The sequence below is a fragment of the Scyliorhinus torazame genome, chromosome 5, assembly GCF_047496885.1.
Source record: "Scyliorhinus torazame isolate Kashiwa2021f chromosome 5, sScyTor2.1, whole genome shotgun sequence".
Taxonomy (NCBI): domain Eukaryota; kingdom Metazoa; phylum Chordata; class Chondrichthyes; order Carcharhiniformes; family Scyliorhinidae; genus Scyliorhinus; species Scyliorhinus torazame.
Genome location: NC_092711.1, coordinates 170,840,978 through 170,857,994, shown reverse-complemented (window position 1 = coordinate 170,857,994; position 17,017 = coordinate 170,840,978). Strand labels below are relative to the sequence as shown.

Sequence of the window (17,017 nt, the reverse complement as noted above, 5' to 3'; positions counted from 1 at the left end):
CCAGTCTACTCAACCTCTCGTCATAATCTAATCCCCTCAACTCTGGGATCAACCTAGTGAATCTCCTCTGCACTCCCTACAGTGCCAATATGTCCTTTCTCAGGTAAGGAGACCAAAACTGAACACAATACTCCAGATGCGGCCTCACCAACACCCTGTACAATTGCAGCATAACCTCACTAGTCTTGAACTCCATCCCTCTAGCAATGAAAGACAAAACTCGATTAGCCTTCTTAATCACCTGTTGCACCTGCACACCAACTTTTTGCGACTCGTGCACCAGCACACCCAGGTCCCTCTGCACAGCAGCATGTTTTAACATCTTACCGTTTAAATAATAATCCATTCTGCTGTTATTCCTCCCAAAATGGATAGCCTCACACTTGGCAACATTGAATTCCATCTGCCAGACCCTAGCCCATTCACCTAACTTACCCAAATCCTTCTGCAGACTTCCGGTATCCTCTGCACCTTTTGCTTTACCACTCATCTTAGTGTCGTCTGCAAACTTTGACACATTGTACTTGGTCCCCAACTCCAAATCGTCTATGTAAATTGTGAACAACTGCGGGCCCAACACTGATCCTTGAGGGACCCCACTAGTTACAGGTTGCCAACCAGAGAAACACCCATTTATCCCCACTCTCTGCTTTCTGTTAGTTAACCAATCCTCTACCCATGCTACCACTTTACCTTAATGCCATGCATCTTTAGTTTATGCAGCAACCTTTTGTGTGGCACCTTGTCAAAAGCTTTCTGGAAATCCAGATATACCACATCCATTGGCTCCCCGTTATCTACTGCACTGGTAACGGCCTCAAAAAATTCTACCAAATTGGTCAGACACGACCTACCCTTTGTGAACCCATGCTGCATCAGCTTTTGGGGATTTATTAATTTTTAATCCAATTAAATTCTCCAGTACTACTTTTTCACTCATGCTCACAATTGTGAGAACCCCTTGGTGTTCTCATGTTTTGGGGATAATTTCTGTATCTTCCTCCATGAAGCCAGACACACAGTGTTTAGTTTCTCTGCCATTTCCTTATTCCCCATTATAAACTCTCCTGTCTCTGTCTGGAATGGACCCACATTGGTCTTTGCTAATCTTTTCCTTTTCACATTCCTATAGGAGCTTTTCCAGTTCTCCCCAGTTTGCTCCCATATTCTATTTTCTCTTTATCAGTTTCTTGATCCTCCGTTGCTAAATTCTAAAACTAGTTCCCAATCCTCAGGCTCACTACTATTTTTGCCACTTTATGAGCCTCTTCCTTGGATCTAATAGAATCTGTAACTTTTCTTGTTCGCTACGGTTGCATCACCATTCCTGTTGGATTTTTGTTTCTCAAAGGAATCTATATCTGAGCAGCTGTGAAAATGAATGAACGGCAGTGCTGGATATAATTGAGAGTAGAAACAATAACAGAAGCCAACTCCTGCAATCAATTGTGAACCTTTTGGTGTCTCAGTAGGTGGGAAGAATTACTGCATCACTTTTCCTGTGGATTTTTGTTCCTGAAAGGAATGTGTATTTGTTGCAAATATGTAATAAATCTTTAAATGCCAGCAAATGTCTGTTTATTGTCTAACCTTTTATTGTAATTTCCCAACCTGCCACAGACAACCTGTCCCTCATACCTCAACAGTTTCCTTCTTTGAGAAACACACAGAAAAATTAAACAAAGAACCATGTAACCACCATCGCCCATCTTCATGGCAACGTGGCATGCTTTAGGGGGTTCCAAACAGAAATGGGAACTAAATATCTTCTAACTTCCAACACATTTCCACTTTTGACCCTTGTGAAATTGGAAACCACGTATTCGCATCAAAGCTCAAAGAGCATCAGCCCACTGGAGGAAACGTTGCAAGACCAGTCTTTCCAGTAGAAAGAAACCCCGACCATCCGTATTGACCAATTGCCAGGATGAATAAATTGCAGTTCCGAATGTAATTGAGAGCAGAAACAACAACAGCAGAATTCAATCCCTGCAATCAATTGTGAACTTGTTGGTGTCTCAGTAGTTGTGATGAAACACAAAATGTGTTCCCACATTGAGAGCAGATGAACGGCCTCTCCACTGTGCGAACTCGCCAGTGTCTCCGCAGGTGAGACAGATCACTCAATGCCTCCCCTAATCAGAGCAGGTGAAAGGCCTCTCCCCGTGTGAACTCGCTGATGTCTCTGCAGGTTGGATGAATGTCGGAATCCTTTCCCACAATGAGAGCAGGTGAATGGCTTCTGCCCAGTGTGAATTCGCTGGTGACTCTTCAAGTGGGATAACTGAGTGAATCCATTACCACACTGAGAGCAGGTGAACGGCTTCTCCCCAGTGTGAAATCGCTCATGTCTCCACAGGGTGGATGAATGTCTGAATCCCTTCCCACACTGAGAACAGATGAACGGCCTCTCCCCTGTGTGAACCCGCTGGTGTATCGTCAGGCTGGATAACTGAGCGAATCTCTTCCCACACTGAGAGCAGGTGAACGGCCTCTCCCCTGTGTGAATTCGCTGGTGTGTCCGCAGGGTGGATAAATCTCTGAATTCCTTCCCACACTGAGAGCAGGGGAACGGTCTCTCCCCACTGTGAACTCGCTGGTGTGCCTGCAGGTGGGGTGACTGAGTAAATCCTTTCCCACACTGAGAGCAGGTGAATGGCTTCTCCCCAGTGTGAATTCGCTGATGTGACTTCAGGCTGAATAACGCAGTGAATTCCTTCCCACACTGAGAGCAGGTGAATAGCTTCTCCCCAGTGTGAACTCGCTGGTGTGTCTTCAGGTTGGATACCTGACTGAATCCCTTCCCACACTGATAGCAGGTGAATGGCTTCTCCCCAGTGTGAACCCGTTGGTGTGACTTCAAGCTAGACAACGCAGTGAATCTCTTCTCACATTGAGAGCAGGTGAACGGTCTCTCCCCAGTATGAATTCGCTGATGTGACTTCAGGGTGGATGAATGTCTGAATCCCTTCCCACACTGAGAGCAGGGAAACGGCTTCTCCACAGTGTGAACTCTTTCATGTGACTTCAGGCTGGATAATTCAGTGAATCCCTTCCCACACACAGAGCAGGTAAATGGCCTCTCCCCTGTGTGACAGCGTTGATGAATCTCCAGCTTCGATCGGACTCGGAATCTCTTCCCACAAGCTTCACATTTCCACGGTTTCTCCATGTATTGGGTGTCCTTGTGTCTCTCCAGGTCGGACAATCAGTTGAAGCCTCATCCACACACAGAACACGTGTACGGTCTCTCCCCGCTGTGAATGGTGTGATGTTTTTTCAGGCTGTGTAACTGGTTAAAGTTCTTTCCACAGTCAGTGCTCTGGAACACTCTCACTCGGGTGTGTGTGTCTCGGTGCTTTTCCAGTCACATTGATGTTTAAAGTCTTTTCAAGCAGACAGATTAGTCAAACATTTCTCCTTCTAGATTCAAAGGCCGATGATATTCAGGTCCCAAGGACTCAGTCAGATCGAGATGTGACTTTTGTGATTTCTGTCTGTAATTCCTCCTTTTCTAATATCCTGTAAAAACAAATTACAAAAATCATCACTGTCAGTACAGGATAGAAATTCAGAACAGACAATTCTAGTTCCTTGAGAACATTCTTTCCTCTCTCATTCCCAAAAGCTGTAAATCTCCATCCCACACACTCTCCCTCCATTTTCACTCTGCTGTATCTAATAATCACCCCTCCAATTTTCCTGAAGGTGCTGATTCAGCCCCCCCCCCCCCCCCCCCCCGCCTCCCTCCTCGGCAACACAAACCATAATCAGCCTATGGATGTCCAGGTCCTGGATGCTCCTAAACACCCACCTCAAAGTCCACATATTCACAATTCAGGCATAAACGATCACCAGGACCATTGGCATCCCCTCCAACTTCCCACTAACCATCACATACCCACCCCCTGGATCGGCCACAATGTTTCCCCACCTCAAAAGCCACCCACTTATTAACCAACACCGCCATCACCCTTGTCTTCATGTCTAAGCTGGTACGGGAATCCCTGCCCCACCCACCCCTTCCTTAGCCTCGTCTGATTTTCCACCTTTATGTGCGTCTTCTGCAAGAACACAATGTCCGCATTCAAATTCATCAGATGCGCAAGAACACAAGATCGTTTAACCGGCCCATTCAACCCGAGATATAGATTTCAAAAGCAGGGAGGTCATGTTGGTATTGTGTAGAACTTTGGTGAGGCCACAGCTGGAGTACTGTGTGCAATTCTGGTTGCCACATTATAGGAAGGATGGAAGTGCCCTGGAGGAGGTGCAGAGCCCATTCTCCAGGATGTTGCCTGGGATGGAACGGTTAAGTTATGAAGAGAGGTTGGATAGGCTTGGGTTGTTTTCAGTGAATCAGAGAAGACTGAGGGACAACCTGATCGAGGTTTACAAGATTATGAGGGGCATGGACAGGGTGGATAGAGAGCAGCTGTTCACCTTAGTTGAAGAGTGGACACAAGCTCAAGATGAGGCAACACGGTAGCACAGTGGGTAGCACAGTTGCTTCACAGCTCCGGGGTCCCGGGTTCGATTCCCGGCTTGGGTCACTGTCTGTGCGGAGTCTGCACGTTCCCCCAGTGTGTGCGTGGGTTTCCTCCGGTGCTCAGGTTTCCTCGCACCTTCCAAAGATGTGCAGGTTAGGTGGATTGGTCGTGATAAATTGCCCTTAGTGTCCAAAAAGGTTAAGTGGGGTTATGGCCATAGGGTGGAGGCGTGGGCTTGGGTAGGGTGCTCTTTTCAAGGGCTGGTACAGACTCGATGGGCCGAATGGCCTCCTTCTGCACTGTAAGTTCTATGAGATTCTACGAGTAGGAGGTTTTGGGCTGGTTTAGCTCAGCGGGCTAGACAGCTGGTTTGTAATGCAGAACAAAGCCAGCAGCGCGGGTTCAATTCCCATACCAGCTTACCCGGACAGGCGCCGGGATGTGGTGACTAAGGGCTTTTCACAGTAACTTCATACTTCTAACAATAAAAGATTATTATTATTAGGGGAGAATTGAGAAAAAACCTGTTTACCCAGAGGGTGGTCATGGTACTTCAGGAGAACAGCGACCACGACACCACACAACCCTGCTATGGCAACCTGTGCAAGACGTGCCAGATCATCAACATGGGTACCATCATTACACGTGGAAACACCACCCAACAGGCATGCGGTACAGACTCATGCGACTCGGCCAACATGGTCTACCTCATACGCTGCAGGAAAGGATGTCCCGAGGCGTGGTACATTGGCGAGACCATGTAGATACTGCGAAAACGGATGAAACGACATCGTGCGACAACTGCCAGGCAGGAATGTTCCCTTCCAGTCGGGGAACATTTCAGCAGTCAAGAGCATTCAGCCTCTGATCTACGGTAAACCTTCTCCAACGCAGAATCGCCAAGCAGAAACTGATAGCCAAGTTCCACACGCAAGAGTACGGCCTCAACCGGGACCTTGGATTCATGTCTAATTATATTCACCCCCACCATCTGTCCTGAGCTTGTGGAATCCTAGCAACTGACATGGCTTGAGACAATTCACACCTCTTTAACCTGCGATTATCCCTCTCTCCAGTCGCTACATCTGGACCTGTAAAGATTTAATTGCCTGCAAATACTCACGTTCAAAGTATTGTCTTTGATCATTGACTTTGTCTATATATGTGGTTGTGGAACCCACCTCTTCACTCAGCTGATGAAGGAGCTGTGCTCCAAAAGCTAGTGATTCGAAACACCTGTTGGACTTTAACCTGGTGTTGCAAGACTTCTTACTGTGCTTACCCCAGTCCAACGCTGGCATCTCCACATCATGGTCTCGAATGCACTGCCTGGGAGGGTGTAAGAGGCCTCACATCCTTCTAAAAAGTACCTGAATGACCTGGCATGTCATAACATTCAAGGCTTTGGGCCACGCTCTGACAAATGGCATTTGGTAGGCAAGTCAGGTGTTTTTCATGCATCGGTGATGACTTGATTGGCCGAAGGGCCTTATCTGTGCTGTAGTCTGTGATTCTAAGAGAGAGAGACTTGGGCCAACCTTTCCAGAGTCTGCACCCTCCCTGGATTCACTTCCTTTCCCTTCAGTTGCTGGAAGTGACCAACTGAAAGTCAGAATGAGAAAAGAAATGGAAAGGGGAGAAAAAAAAGTGTTTTACTGACAGATGTTGGACTCAGGAGGACGTTTCAATCTGTGTGAAGCTCAATCTTTATTGACACAAAGCCCGCGCTGATTGACTGGAGGACCAGAGTCCTTCCGGTCCTCCCACTGGTCCCATTGGTCAATACCTGAGGAGAAAGGTCAGGGATGGGCACTTCCGTATATGCGCAGCTTTTCCTCTACCTTGAACATGGGCAGTTTTTCCTCCACCTTGAACATGCGCAGCTTTTCCTCCACCTTGAACATGCGCAGCTTCTCCTCTACCTTGAACATGCTCAGTGGCGGAGATCACCAAGCGGCTTCTCCCTGTGGCCGCAGCCGGTTGCCTGGAAACCTTGTCCTGAGGAGGTGTTGGGGAACAAGAGCAGCCGCGCCCGCGCGCCGGTCTGCGCACTGGAATCCGGAAACGTCATTGTGGAGCAGAATGATTTCTATTGGCTGATTCAGGCAGCTCTATTGTGACGTCAGGATGACTCAGAGGGACGTACCCAGCTCAGCCTCCGATTGGGGCAATATCACTGGTCACAGAAACACGATGCTGCGGATTGGACAGCAGCTCCTCGACCCGGAGGGAGGAGACCCTCCTGCTCCACTTGGGCTTGTTCCCGCCCCATCTGGCGCCATCAGAGACCAATGGGAATCCGAGGAAGATCGGAAGGGCATGGGTCTTCCTGCCAATCAGAGTGCGGAATTTGTGGTGATCGCTGCCGAGAGATTCCCCAGGAAGCGGCTGCTTCCTCTGTCTCTGAATGAAGATTGACGTTCACACAGACTGAAACGTCCTCCTCTGTCCAATCTCTGAGTAAAACACTTTCTTTTATCCCCCTTTCCATCTCTTTTACCCCTTGTCGCTGGCAGGCCCGTGCAAGTGCGGAATTTGGCACCGTACCCCTCGTTGTTGTCAGTGGGGGGTGGGGTTGTTTTGGCGATCTATGGTAGGATTATGGAGGAGGACAAGGAGTCCATGGAAAGGATTAAGGCGAAGTGGGAGGAAGAGTTTGGGATGGTGTTGGAGGGAGGACTATGGTGTGAGGTGCTGCGGAGGGTTAACACCTCCATGTCGTGTGTGAGGCTGGGGTTGATTCAGTTGAAAGTTGTGCACAGGGTGTAATGAAGGTGAGGATGGGCCGGTTGTACAAGGGGGTGGGGGGATAGCTGTTAGCGGTGTGGGAGGGGTTCAGCCAATCAAGTCCACATGTTCTGGTCCTGCCCAAAGTTGGACAAATTTTGGGTGTCAATTTTCAGCACCATGTCTCAGGTTCTGCACGTGGATTTGGAGCCGGGTCTCCTGGAGGCCATATTCGGGTGTCAGACCTGCTGGAGCTGCAGATGGGTGAGTGGGCAGATGTTTCAGCCTTCGCCTTGTTGATTGCCTGCAGACAGGACCTGTTGAGGTGGAGACCAGCTTCCTCACCCCCCCGGGCCTCGGCATGGCTGGGGGATCTAATGGAGTTCTTGTAGTCAGAGAAGGTGAAATTTGCTCTGAGAGGGGCAGTTGAGGGGTTCACCAGAGATGGGTTTTGTTTGTGTTATATTTTGGGGATCTGGTGACCATCAAAGAGCAGGTGGGCAGTTTGGAGGTTTGGGTGAAAGGCGTTGGGGTTTGGGTCTGTTTTTTTGTTGTACAAATGATAAAATTTTGAAAACCTGAATAAAAATATTTTAAAATAATATAAACGTCAGGGGGCAGCACGGTGGCACAGTGGTTAGCATTGCTGCCTCACAGTGCCGAGGTCCCAGGTTCGATCCCAGCTCTGGGTCACTGTCTGTGTGGAGTTTGCAGAATCTCCCCGTATTTGCGTGGGTTTCGCCCCCACAACCCAAAGATGTTCGGGCAGCACGGTAGCATAGTGATTAGCACAATTGCTTCACAGCTCCAGGGTCCCAGGTTCGATTCCTGGCTGGGTCACTGTCTGTGCGGAGTCTGCACATCCTCCCCGTGTGTGCGTGGGTTTCCTCCGGGTGCTCCGGTTTCCTCCCACAGTCCAAAGATGTGCAAGTTAGGTGGATTGGCCGTGATAAATTGCCCTTAGTGTCCAAAATTGCCCTTAGTGTTGGGTGGGGTTGCTGGGTTGTGGGGGTGGGGTGGAGGTGTTGACCTTGGGTGGGGTGCTCTTTCCGGGAGGCGGTGCAGACTCGATGGGCCAAATGGCCTCCTTCTGCACTGTAAATTCTATGTAAACTATGTAATATGTGCAGGGTAGGTGGATTGACCATGCTAAATTGCCCCTTAATTGGAAAAAATGAATTCATAGAATTTACAGTTCAGAAGGAGGCCATTCGGCCCATCGAGTCTGCACCGGCTCTTGGAAAGAGCACCCTACCCAAGGTCAACACCTCCACCCTATCCCCATAACCTAGTAATCCCACCCAACACTAGGGGCAATTTATCATGGCCAATCCACCTAACCTGCACATCTTTGGACTGTGGGAGGAAACCGGAGCACCCGGAGGAAACCCACGCACACACGGGGAGGATGTGCAGACTCCGCACAGACAGTGACCCAAGCCGGAATCGAACCTGGGACCCTGGAGCTGTGAAGCAATTGTGCTATCCACAATGCTACCATGCTGCCCCCTGAAGTGGGTACTCTAAATTTTTTTTAAAATGTCATATCATAATCTGACCGTTACTCAATTCATTGAATATCAACGGCTTTTAAATCCAGGAGGACCAATGTTTGATTGTTCCGTCTGCTTCAAAAGGTTTAAAACATCAGTGTGACTGGAAGAGACCGAGACACACACCCGAGTGAGAGTGTTCCAGTTCACTGACTTGTGGAAAGAACCTGAAAAAGCATTGCACCATTCACAGCGGGCAGAGACCGTACACGTATTCTGTGTGAGTCTTCAATTGATTGTCTAACCTTGAGAGACAGCAGGACACACCCGCACCATGGAGAAACGATGGAAATGCACCAGTGCATTCATACTGGGGAGAGACCGTTTAGCTGCTCTCACTGCACAAAGAAGTTTAGAAGGTCATCCACACTGCGGAGACACCAGCGAGGTTTCGTTGTCCATCTACAGTGGAAACCCATTGACACAGTCACACCAGGGTGTGACCATTCTGCTGCTCTGTGTGGGAAAGGATTCAGTGTTCCATCCAGCCTGTGGCCACACCAGCGAGTTCATACTGACGAGAGGCCGTTTGCCTGCTCTGACTGTGGGAAGAGATTCAATACTTCATCCCACCTAATAATAAAAATCTTTATTAGTGTCACAAGTAGGCTTCCATTATCACTGCAATAAAATTACCGTAATCGCCACACTACGGCACCTGTTCGGGTACAGTGAGGGAGAATTCAGAATGTCGAATTCACATAACAAGCACGTCTTTCGGGACTTGTGGGAGGAAACTGGAGCACCCGGAGGAAACTCATGCAGTCACTGGGAGAATGTGCAGACTCTGCACAGACACTGACTCAAGCTGGGAATCGGTCCCGGGTCCCTGGCACGAGCCAGCTGACTGGGGAGGACAGGAGCGCCCAGGGTGGTCACTGAATACATTGTGGGAACTGCCCATTTAAAGAGGCTGTCTTGACTCGCTGGGCTGAGAATCCACACCTTGCCCCTCTGTGTGACGCTGGCTGAGAATAGACATCGGGGCTGCTCAATGTACTGAAAGCCATTTGCTTCTGTTCTCCTGGTCTAAAATCAAATTGGAAGGAAAGGGAGACAACTGAAATGGGGAAAAGGGAATTCCAGACATTATTGACATCACTGTACATATTGCAGACACACATTTATTTATCTTTGATCACAGAATCTCACCACACAGGCCATTCGGCCCATCATGCCTGTGCTGGCTCTTTGAAAGAAGTACTCATTTTGTCCCACTATCATGCCCTTTCCCCATGAACCCTGAAAACTAGTCCCTTTCTAATTATCCAACTCCCTGTGTTGAATCTGCTTCCACCAGCCTGTCAGGCAGTGCATTCTGGATCAAGTTTCATCTTCCTCATTTCCCCGCTGGCTTTTATGTGAATCAGGACTGAGAGCAGGGCGGTGAGTTGAAATGGCAAGCAACAGGAAGGTCTGGGAACTGCTTGCGGATGGACCGGAGGTGTTCTGCAAAGCCTGGAAAAATATATTCATTTTGCTTCGGTTTGCACCCCTCTATCACCTCCACATGGTCTGTCTCCAACACTTCCCTTTCCTTCCTTGACCTTTCTATTTCAATTTCTGAGATAGACAGTCCACTAATATCCACCACAAACCTACCGACTGCCACGGCTACGTCGACTCCAGCACTTCATGTCCCACATCCTGCAAGGACTCCATCCCATTCCCTCAGTTCCTTCACCTCCGTCACATCTGTTCCGATGATGCCACTTTCCAAAATGGTGCTGCTGACGTGTCTTCATTCTTCCTTAACCATGGCTTCCCACCCACTATGGTCAACGGGGCTCTCACCCGTGTCCGACCATCTCCCACACCTCTGCCCTCCCCCTCGCTCCTCCCTCCCAGAACCACTGAATCCCCACTGTCCTCACTTTTCACCCCACCAGCCTCCGCATTGAAGAAATCATCCTCCGCCAGTTCTGCCAACTCCAGCATGATTCCACCACCAAACACATCTTCCCCTCACCCTCTCTGTCAGCATTTGGAATTTTCTACCCCAGAGGACTGTGGAACCTCAGTCATCAAGTATTTTCAAGACAGAGGTTGCTAACGTTTCAAGGGAGTGAAGTTATTGAGGGATATGGGGGACAGTGCGGGAAAATGGTGCTGAGGTAGATCGGCCAATGCTCTCATTGAATGGTTGAGCAGGTTCGAATGGCCGACTGCAGCTCCGATGTGTTATGGTCCCTGTGTCCAGGGCAGGAAACAATGAGCATAGATCTGTCAATCAGCCTGAATCAGCACCTTCAGGAGAATTGGGAAGGTGAATATTAGATACAGTGAATGGAGGGAGAGTGTGTGGGATGGATATTTACAGATGTTGCAGAATGCAAGAGAAAAGAAAGTTCCAGAGAAACTAGAATTGTTTGTTCTGAATTTCTATCCTGTACTTACAGTGATGTCTTTTGTAAATTGTTTTAACAGGAGATTCAAAGAGGACAAATTACAGACAGAAATCTAATACATGTCGTCTGGATCTGACAGTCCCTCAATTCCTTGGGACCTGAATATCATTGGCCTTCGAATCGAAAGGAGAAATGTTTGCCTCATCTGTCAACTTCAAAAGATTTTAAACATCATTGAGACTGGAAAAACACCCGAGTGAGAGTGTTCCAGAGCACTGACTGTGGAAAGAGCTTTAACCAGTTACACAGCCTGAAAAAACATCGCACCATTCACAGCGGGGAGAGACCCTACACGTGTTCTGTGTGTGGACGACGCCTCAACTGATTGTCCGAACTGGACAGACACGAGGAGACCAAAAACATGGAGAAACCATGGACATGTGAGGACTGTGGAAAGGGATTCACAGCACCGTCTGTGCTGGAAATTCATCAGCGCATTCACACTGGGGAAAGGCCATTCACCTGCTCTCAGTGTGGAAAAGGATTCACTCAATTCTCTGACCTGCAGAGACATCGGCGAGTTCACACTGGGGAGAGGCCGTTCACCTGCTCTCAGTGTGGGAAGAGATTCACTCGGTTATCCATCCTGCAGTCACACCAGAGAGTTCATACTGGGGAGTGGCCATTATACTGCTCTCAGTGTGGGAAGGGATTCAGTCATTCATCTACCCTGCAGGCACACCAGAGAGTTCACACTGGGGAGAAGCCATTCACCTGCTCTGAGTGTGGGAAGGGATTCACTCAGTTGTCCCAACTGCGGACACACCAGAGAGTTCATACTGGGGAGAGACCGTTCACTTGCCCTCAGTGTGGGAAGAGATTCAAACGTTCATCTGCCCTGCAGAAACATCTGCAAGTTCACACTGGGGAGAGGCCGTTCACCTGCTCTCAATGTGGGAAGGGATTCACTGAGTTATCCAGCCTGCAGAGACATCAGCGAATTCACACTGGGGAGAGGCCGTTCACCTGCTCTCAGTGTGGGAAGGGATTTGCTCAGTTATCCAGCCTGCGGACACACCAGCGAGTTCACACTGCAGAGAGGCCGTTCACCTGCTCTGAGTAGGTGAGATATTCAGTGATCCATCCCAACTTTGGAGACACTGCCGAGTTCTCACTGGGGAGAGGCGTTCATCTGCTCTCAGCTTGGGAGGATTTTGTGTTTCATTGCACATGCTCACACCCCAAGTTCACAATTGATTACAGGGGTTGGATTCCGCTGTTCTGCTCTCAATTGCATCCAGGACTGCATTTTGTTAATTCTGTCAGTTGATCAATAGGGATGGGCAGAGGGTTTCTTCCTGCTGGACTGGTTGGTCTCACAAATTTGCCTCCAGTGGGCTGATGATCATTGAGCCATGTTGTGAATTCCTGGCTTCAACTTTCACGAGGATCACAGAGCGAAAGGGTGTTTGGTGGTGTAGCCATCTGGGATGGCCACTTACAAAGACACATGGACATTTGCAAAGCCTCAAGGGGAATATAGCCAATGTAAGATTCAGGCAGGCCTAAATGTATATTTGTAAGCAGAACCAGACAGGATCGAAACCCCCAGCCGATTTGAAGGCTAATGACCCATTTCCTTAAGACAAAGGAACTGGTACTCAGGTATCCGATACAATTCCAGACACATCGGCGCCACTCCCTTTACTCAGGAAGCATAAACAGCCAAGGTCAATGACCGCTCAGGACCCGCCCAGCCATCAAGGCACCCTCCCCTTTATTGGCTCGGCTCGAAGGCAGTGATCGAGGACTGACGAATTATTGGGTCCAAATCTGAGGACCGCCCAATAGAGTGCGAAACCCCCCAAGGATAACGAGAGACACTGCCATGTGTTCGGTCTCTTTTGGACCTGGCGCTCCGGCAACGTCTGACTCCATCTGCAGCACCTCGACCAGAAGCACGGTCAAGTTCAACGCTCGCTACCAGGCGGATGAGCCTAGCTGAACCCCACAGTTACTTCTCCAGACCCAGCAGATCCAGATTCGAGCAAAGGCCACTGTTCCTCTGACCTAAGCCGGGTGCCTGAAGTTAAGTACAGGTTGTCATAGTGATAGGTGTAATTTAGCTCGTAGTGTTTATGTTGCATGTGTAAGTTAATCTTGTGTGTAAATAAAGTATTATTGATCTTGAACTAACTAACTGTGGTTGTTTGGTCTTTGATCGATATCCGATTGAACCTTGTGGCGGTATCATTTGATACCTGGCGACTCTGAAAGCATATCCTATTCATATCTAGATTAAGAAGGGCAACCTTATTAGCTGCCATATTTATAGCAAGTAAATATAACAACAGTGGTTGGAAGATATTTAGTTCCCATTTCTGTTTGGAACCTCTGAAAGCATGCCACGTTGCCATGAAGATGGGCTATGGTGGTTACATGGTTCCTTTGTTTAATTTATCCATGTGTTTTTCACAAAGAAAACTGTCGAGATTTGAAAGGCAAGTTGTCTGTGGTAGATTGGGACATTACAACAATAGATATGACAATAGACAGGCAATCACTAATTTTTAAGGTATTATTACATGTTGACATCAAATGTAGACTCCTTTAAGGAACAAACAGCCACAGGAAAAGTGATGCAACTGTGGCTAACGAGAAAATTTAAGGATTCCATTAGATCAAAGGAAGAGGCTCATAAAGAGGCCAAAATAACCGTACGCCTGTCGATTGGTGATTGATTTAGAATTCAGCAAAGGAGGACTAATAAATTGTGAAAGAGAAAATAGAATATGGGATCAAACTGACGAGAAACATAAAAACCGACTGGAAAAGCTCCTATAAGAATGTGAAAAGAAATAGATTAGTAAAGACCAATGTGAGTCCGTTCCAGGCTGAGAGGAGAGTTTATAACGGGGAATAAGGAAATGTCAGAGAAACTAAACAATGTGTATCTGTCTTCACAGAGGAAGATTTTTTTTTTTAATAAATATTTTATTGAAAATTTTTGGTCAACCAACACAGTACATTGTGCATCCTTTACACAATATTATAACAACACAAATAACAATGACCTATTTTATAAACAGAAAATGAATAAATAATAATTAACAAAAATGAAAACTAACCCTAATTGGCAACTGCCTTATCACAAGTAACACTCTCCAAAAATATAATTTAACAGACCAATATATAATTATCTGTAGCAACGACCTATACATATTATACAGTATATATTAACAACCCTGAGAGTCCTTCTGGTTCCTCCCCCCCCCCCCCCCCCCCCACCACCCCCCCCCCCCCCCCCCCCAATCCTGGGCTGCTGCTGCTGCCTTCTTTTTCCCATTCCGTCTATCTTTCTGCGAGGTATTCGACGAACGGTTGCCACCGCCTGGTGAACCCTTGAGCCGACCCCCTGAGGACGAACTTAATCCGCTCTAGCTTTATAAACCCTGCCATGTCATTTATCCAGGTCTCCACCCCCGGGGGCTTGGCTTCTTTCCACATTAGCAATATCCTACGCCGGGCTACTAGGGACGCAAAGGCCAAAACATCGGCCTCTCTCGCCTCCTGCACTCCCGGCTCTTGTGCAACCCCAAATATAGCCAACCCCCAGCTTGGTTCGACCCGGACTCCTACTACTTTTGAAAGCACCTTTGTCACCCCCATCCAAAACCCCTGTACCGGGCATGACCAAAACATATGGGTATGATTCGCTGGGCTTCTCGAGCACCTCGCACACCTATCCTCCACCCCAAAAAATTTACTGAGCCGTGCTCCAGTCATATGCGCCCTGTGTAATACCTTAAACTGAATCAGGCTTAGCCTGGCACACGAGGACGACGGGTTTACCCTGCTTAGGGCATCTGCCCACAGCCCCTCCTCGATCTTCTCCCCCAGCTCTTCTTCCCATTTCCCTTTTAGTTCATCTACCATAGTCTCCCCTTCGTCCCTCATTTCCCTATATATATCTGACACCTTACCATCCCCCACCCATGTCTTTGAGATCACTCTGTCCTGCACCTCTTGTGTCGGGAGCTGCGGGAATTCCCTCACCTGTTGCCTCGCAAAAGCCCTCAGTTGCATATACCTGAATGCATTCCCTTGGGGCAACCCATATTTCTCGGTCAGCGCTCCCAGACTCGCGAACTTCCCATCCACAAACAGATCTTTCAGTTGCGTTATTCCTGCTCTTTGCCACATTCCATATCCCCCATCCATTCCCCCCGGGGCAAACCTATGGTTGTTTCTTATCGGGGACCCCCCCAAGGCTCCAGTCTTTCCCCTATGTCGTCTCCACTGTCCCCAAATCTTCAGTGTAGCCACCACCACCGGGCTTGTGGTGTAGTTCCTCGGTGAGAACGGCAATGGGGCTGTCACCATAGCCTGTAGGCTAGTCCCCCTACAGGACGCCCTCTCTAATCTCTTCCACGCCGCTCCCTCCTCCTCTCCCATCCACTTACTCACCATTGAAATATTAGCGGCCCAATAATACTCACTTAGGCTCGGTAGTGCCAGCCCCCCCCTATCCCTGCTACGCTGTAAGAATCCCTTCCTCACTCTCGGGGTCTTCCCGGCCCACACAAAACCCATGATGCTCTTTTCGATCCTTTTAAAAAAAGCCTTCGTGATCACCACCGGAAGGCACTGAAACACAAAGAGGAATCTCGGGAGGACCACCATCTTAACCGCCTGCACCCTCCCTGCCAGTGTCAGGGATACCATATCCCATCTCTTGAAATCCTCCTCCTTTTGTTCCACCAACCACGTTAAATTTAACCTATGCAATGTGCCCCAATTCTTGGCTATCTGGATCCCCAGGTAACGAAAGTCCCTTGTTACCTTCCTCAACGGTAGGTCCTCTATTTCTCTACTCTGCTCCCCTGGATGCACCACAAACAACTCACTTTTCCCCATGTTCAATTTATACCCTGAAAAATCCCCAAACTCCCCAAGTATCCGCATTATTTCTGGCATCCCCTCCGCCGGGTCTGCCACGTATAGTAACAAATCGTCCGCATACAAAGATACCGGGTGTTCTTCTCCTCCTCTAAGTACTCCCCTCCACTTCTTGGAACCCCTCAACGCTATCGCCAGGGGCTCAATCGCCAGTGCAAACAATAATGGGGACAGAGGGCATCCCTGCCTTGTCCCTCTATGGAGCCGGAAATATGCAGATCCCCGTCCATTCGTGACCACGCTCGCCATTGGGGCCCTATACAACAGCTGCACCCATCTAACATACCCCTCTCCAAAACCAAATCTCCTCAACACCTCCCACAAATAATCCCACTCCACTCTATCAAATGCTTTCTCGGCATCCATCGCCACTACTATCTCCGTTTCCCCCTCTGGTGGGGGCATCATCATTACCCCTAACAGCCTCCGTATATTCGTGTTCAGCTGTCTCCCCTTCACAAATCCAGTTTGGTCCTCGTGGACCACCCCCGGGACACATTCCTCTACTCTCATTGCCATTACCTTGGCCAGGATCTTGGCATCTACATTTAGGAGGGAAATAGGTCTATAGGACCCGCATTGTAGCGGGTCCTTTTCCTTCTTTAAGAGAAGCGATATCGTTGCTTCAGACATAGTCGGGGGCAGTTGTCCCCTTTCCTTTGCCTCATTAAAGGTCCTCGTCAATACCGGGGCGAGCAAGTCCACATATTTTCTATAGAATTCGACTGGGAATCCATCCGGTCCCGGGGCCTTTCCCGGTGCATGCTCCTAATTCCTTTCACCACTTCTTCTACCTCGATCTGTGCTCCCAGTCCCACCCTTTCCTGCTCTTCCACCTTGGGAAATTCCAGCCGATCCAAAAAGCCCATCATTCTCTCCCTCCCATCCGGGGGTTGAGCTTCATATAATTTTTTATAAAATGTCTTGAACACTCCATTCA

General features: G+C 48.6%; 1 protein-coding gene and 1 long non-coding RNA gene across 7 annotated transcripts; one reads left to right on the top strand and one right to left on the bottom strand.

Moving 5' to 3' along the window:
• Positions 1–1,573: 1,573 nt before the first annotated feature.
• LOC140420630 (uncharacterized) lies at positions 1,574–6,515 on the bottom strand. 6 transcript variants are annotated; one of them, XM_072504631.1, is made up of 2 exons: positions 6,359–6,515; positions 1,574–3,522 (listed from the first exon to the last, which is right to left on the bottom strand). In XM_072504631.1, the coding sequence occupies exon 2, from the start codon at positions 3,170–3,172 to the stop codon at positions 2,120–2,122; it is 1,053 nt and encodes a 350-aa protein (XP_072360732.1). In that variant the 5' UTR covers positions 3,173–3,522; positions 6,359–6,515; the 3' UTR covers positions 1,574–2,119. The 6 variants fall into 6 exon arrangements, with proteins under 6 accessions (XP_072360732.1, XP_072360731.1, XP_072360726.1 ...); XM_072504630.1 differs by having other exon boundaries at positions 6,332–6,456; XM_072504625.1 differs by having other exon boundaries at positions 6,151–6,444.
• A 107-nt stretch (positions 6,516–6,622) lies between these two features.
• LOC140420646 (uncharacterized) lies at positions 6,623–13,310 on the top strand. Its single transcript, XR_011946494.1, has 2 exons — positions 6,623–6,950; positions 11,198–13,310. It is a non-coding gene; the product is annotated as an uncharacterized lncRNA (long non-coding RNA).
• The last annotated feature ends 3,707 nt before the right edge of the window (positions 13,311–17,017 follow it).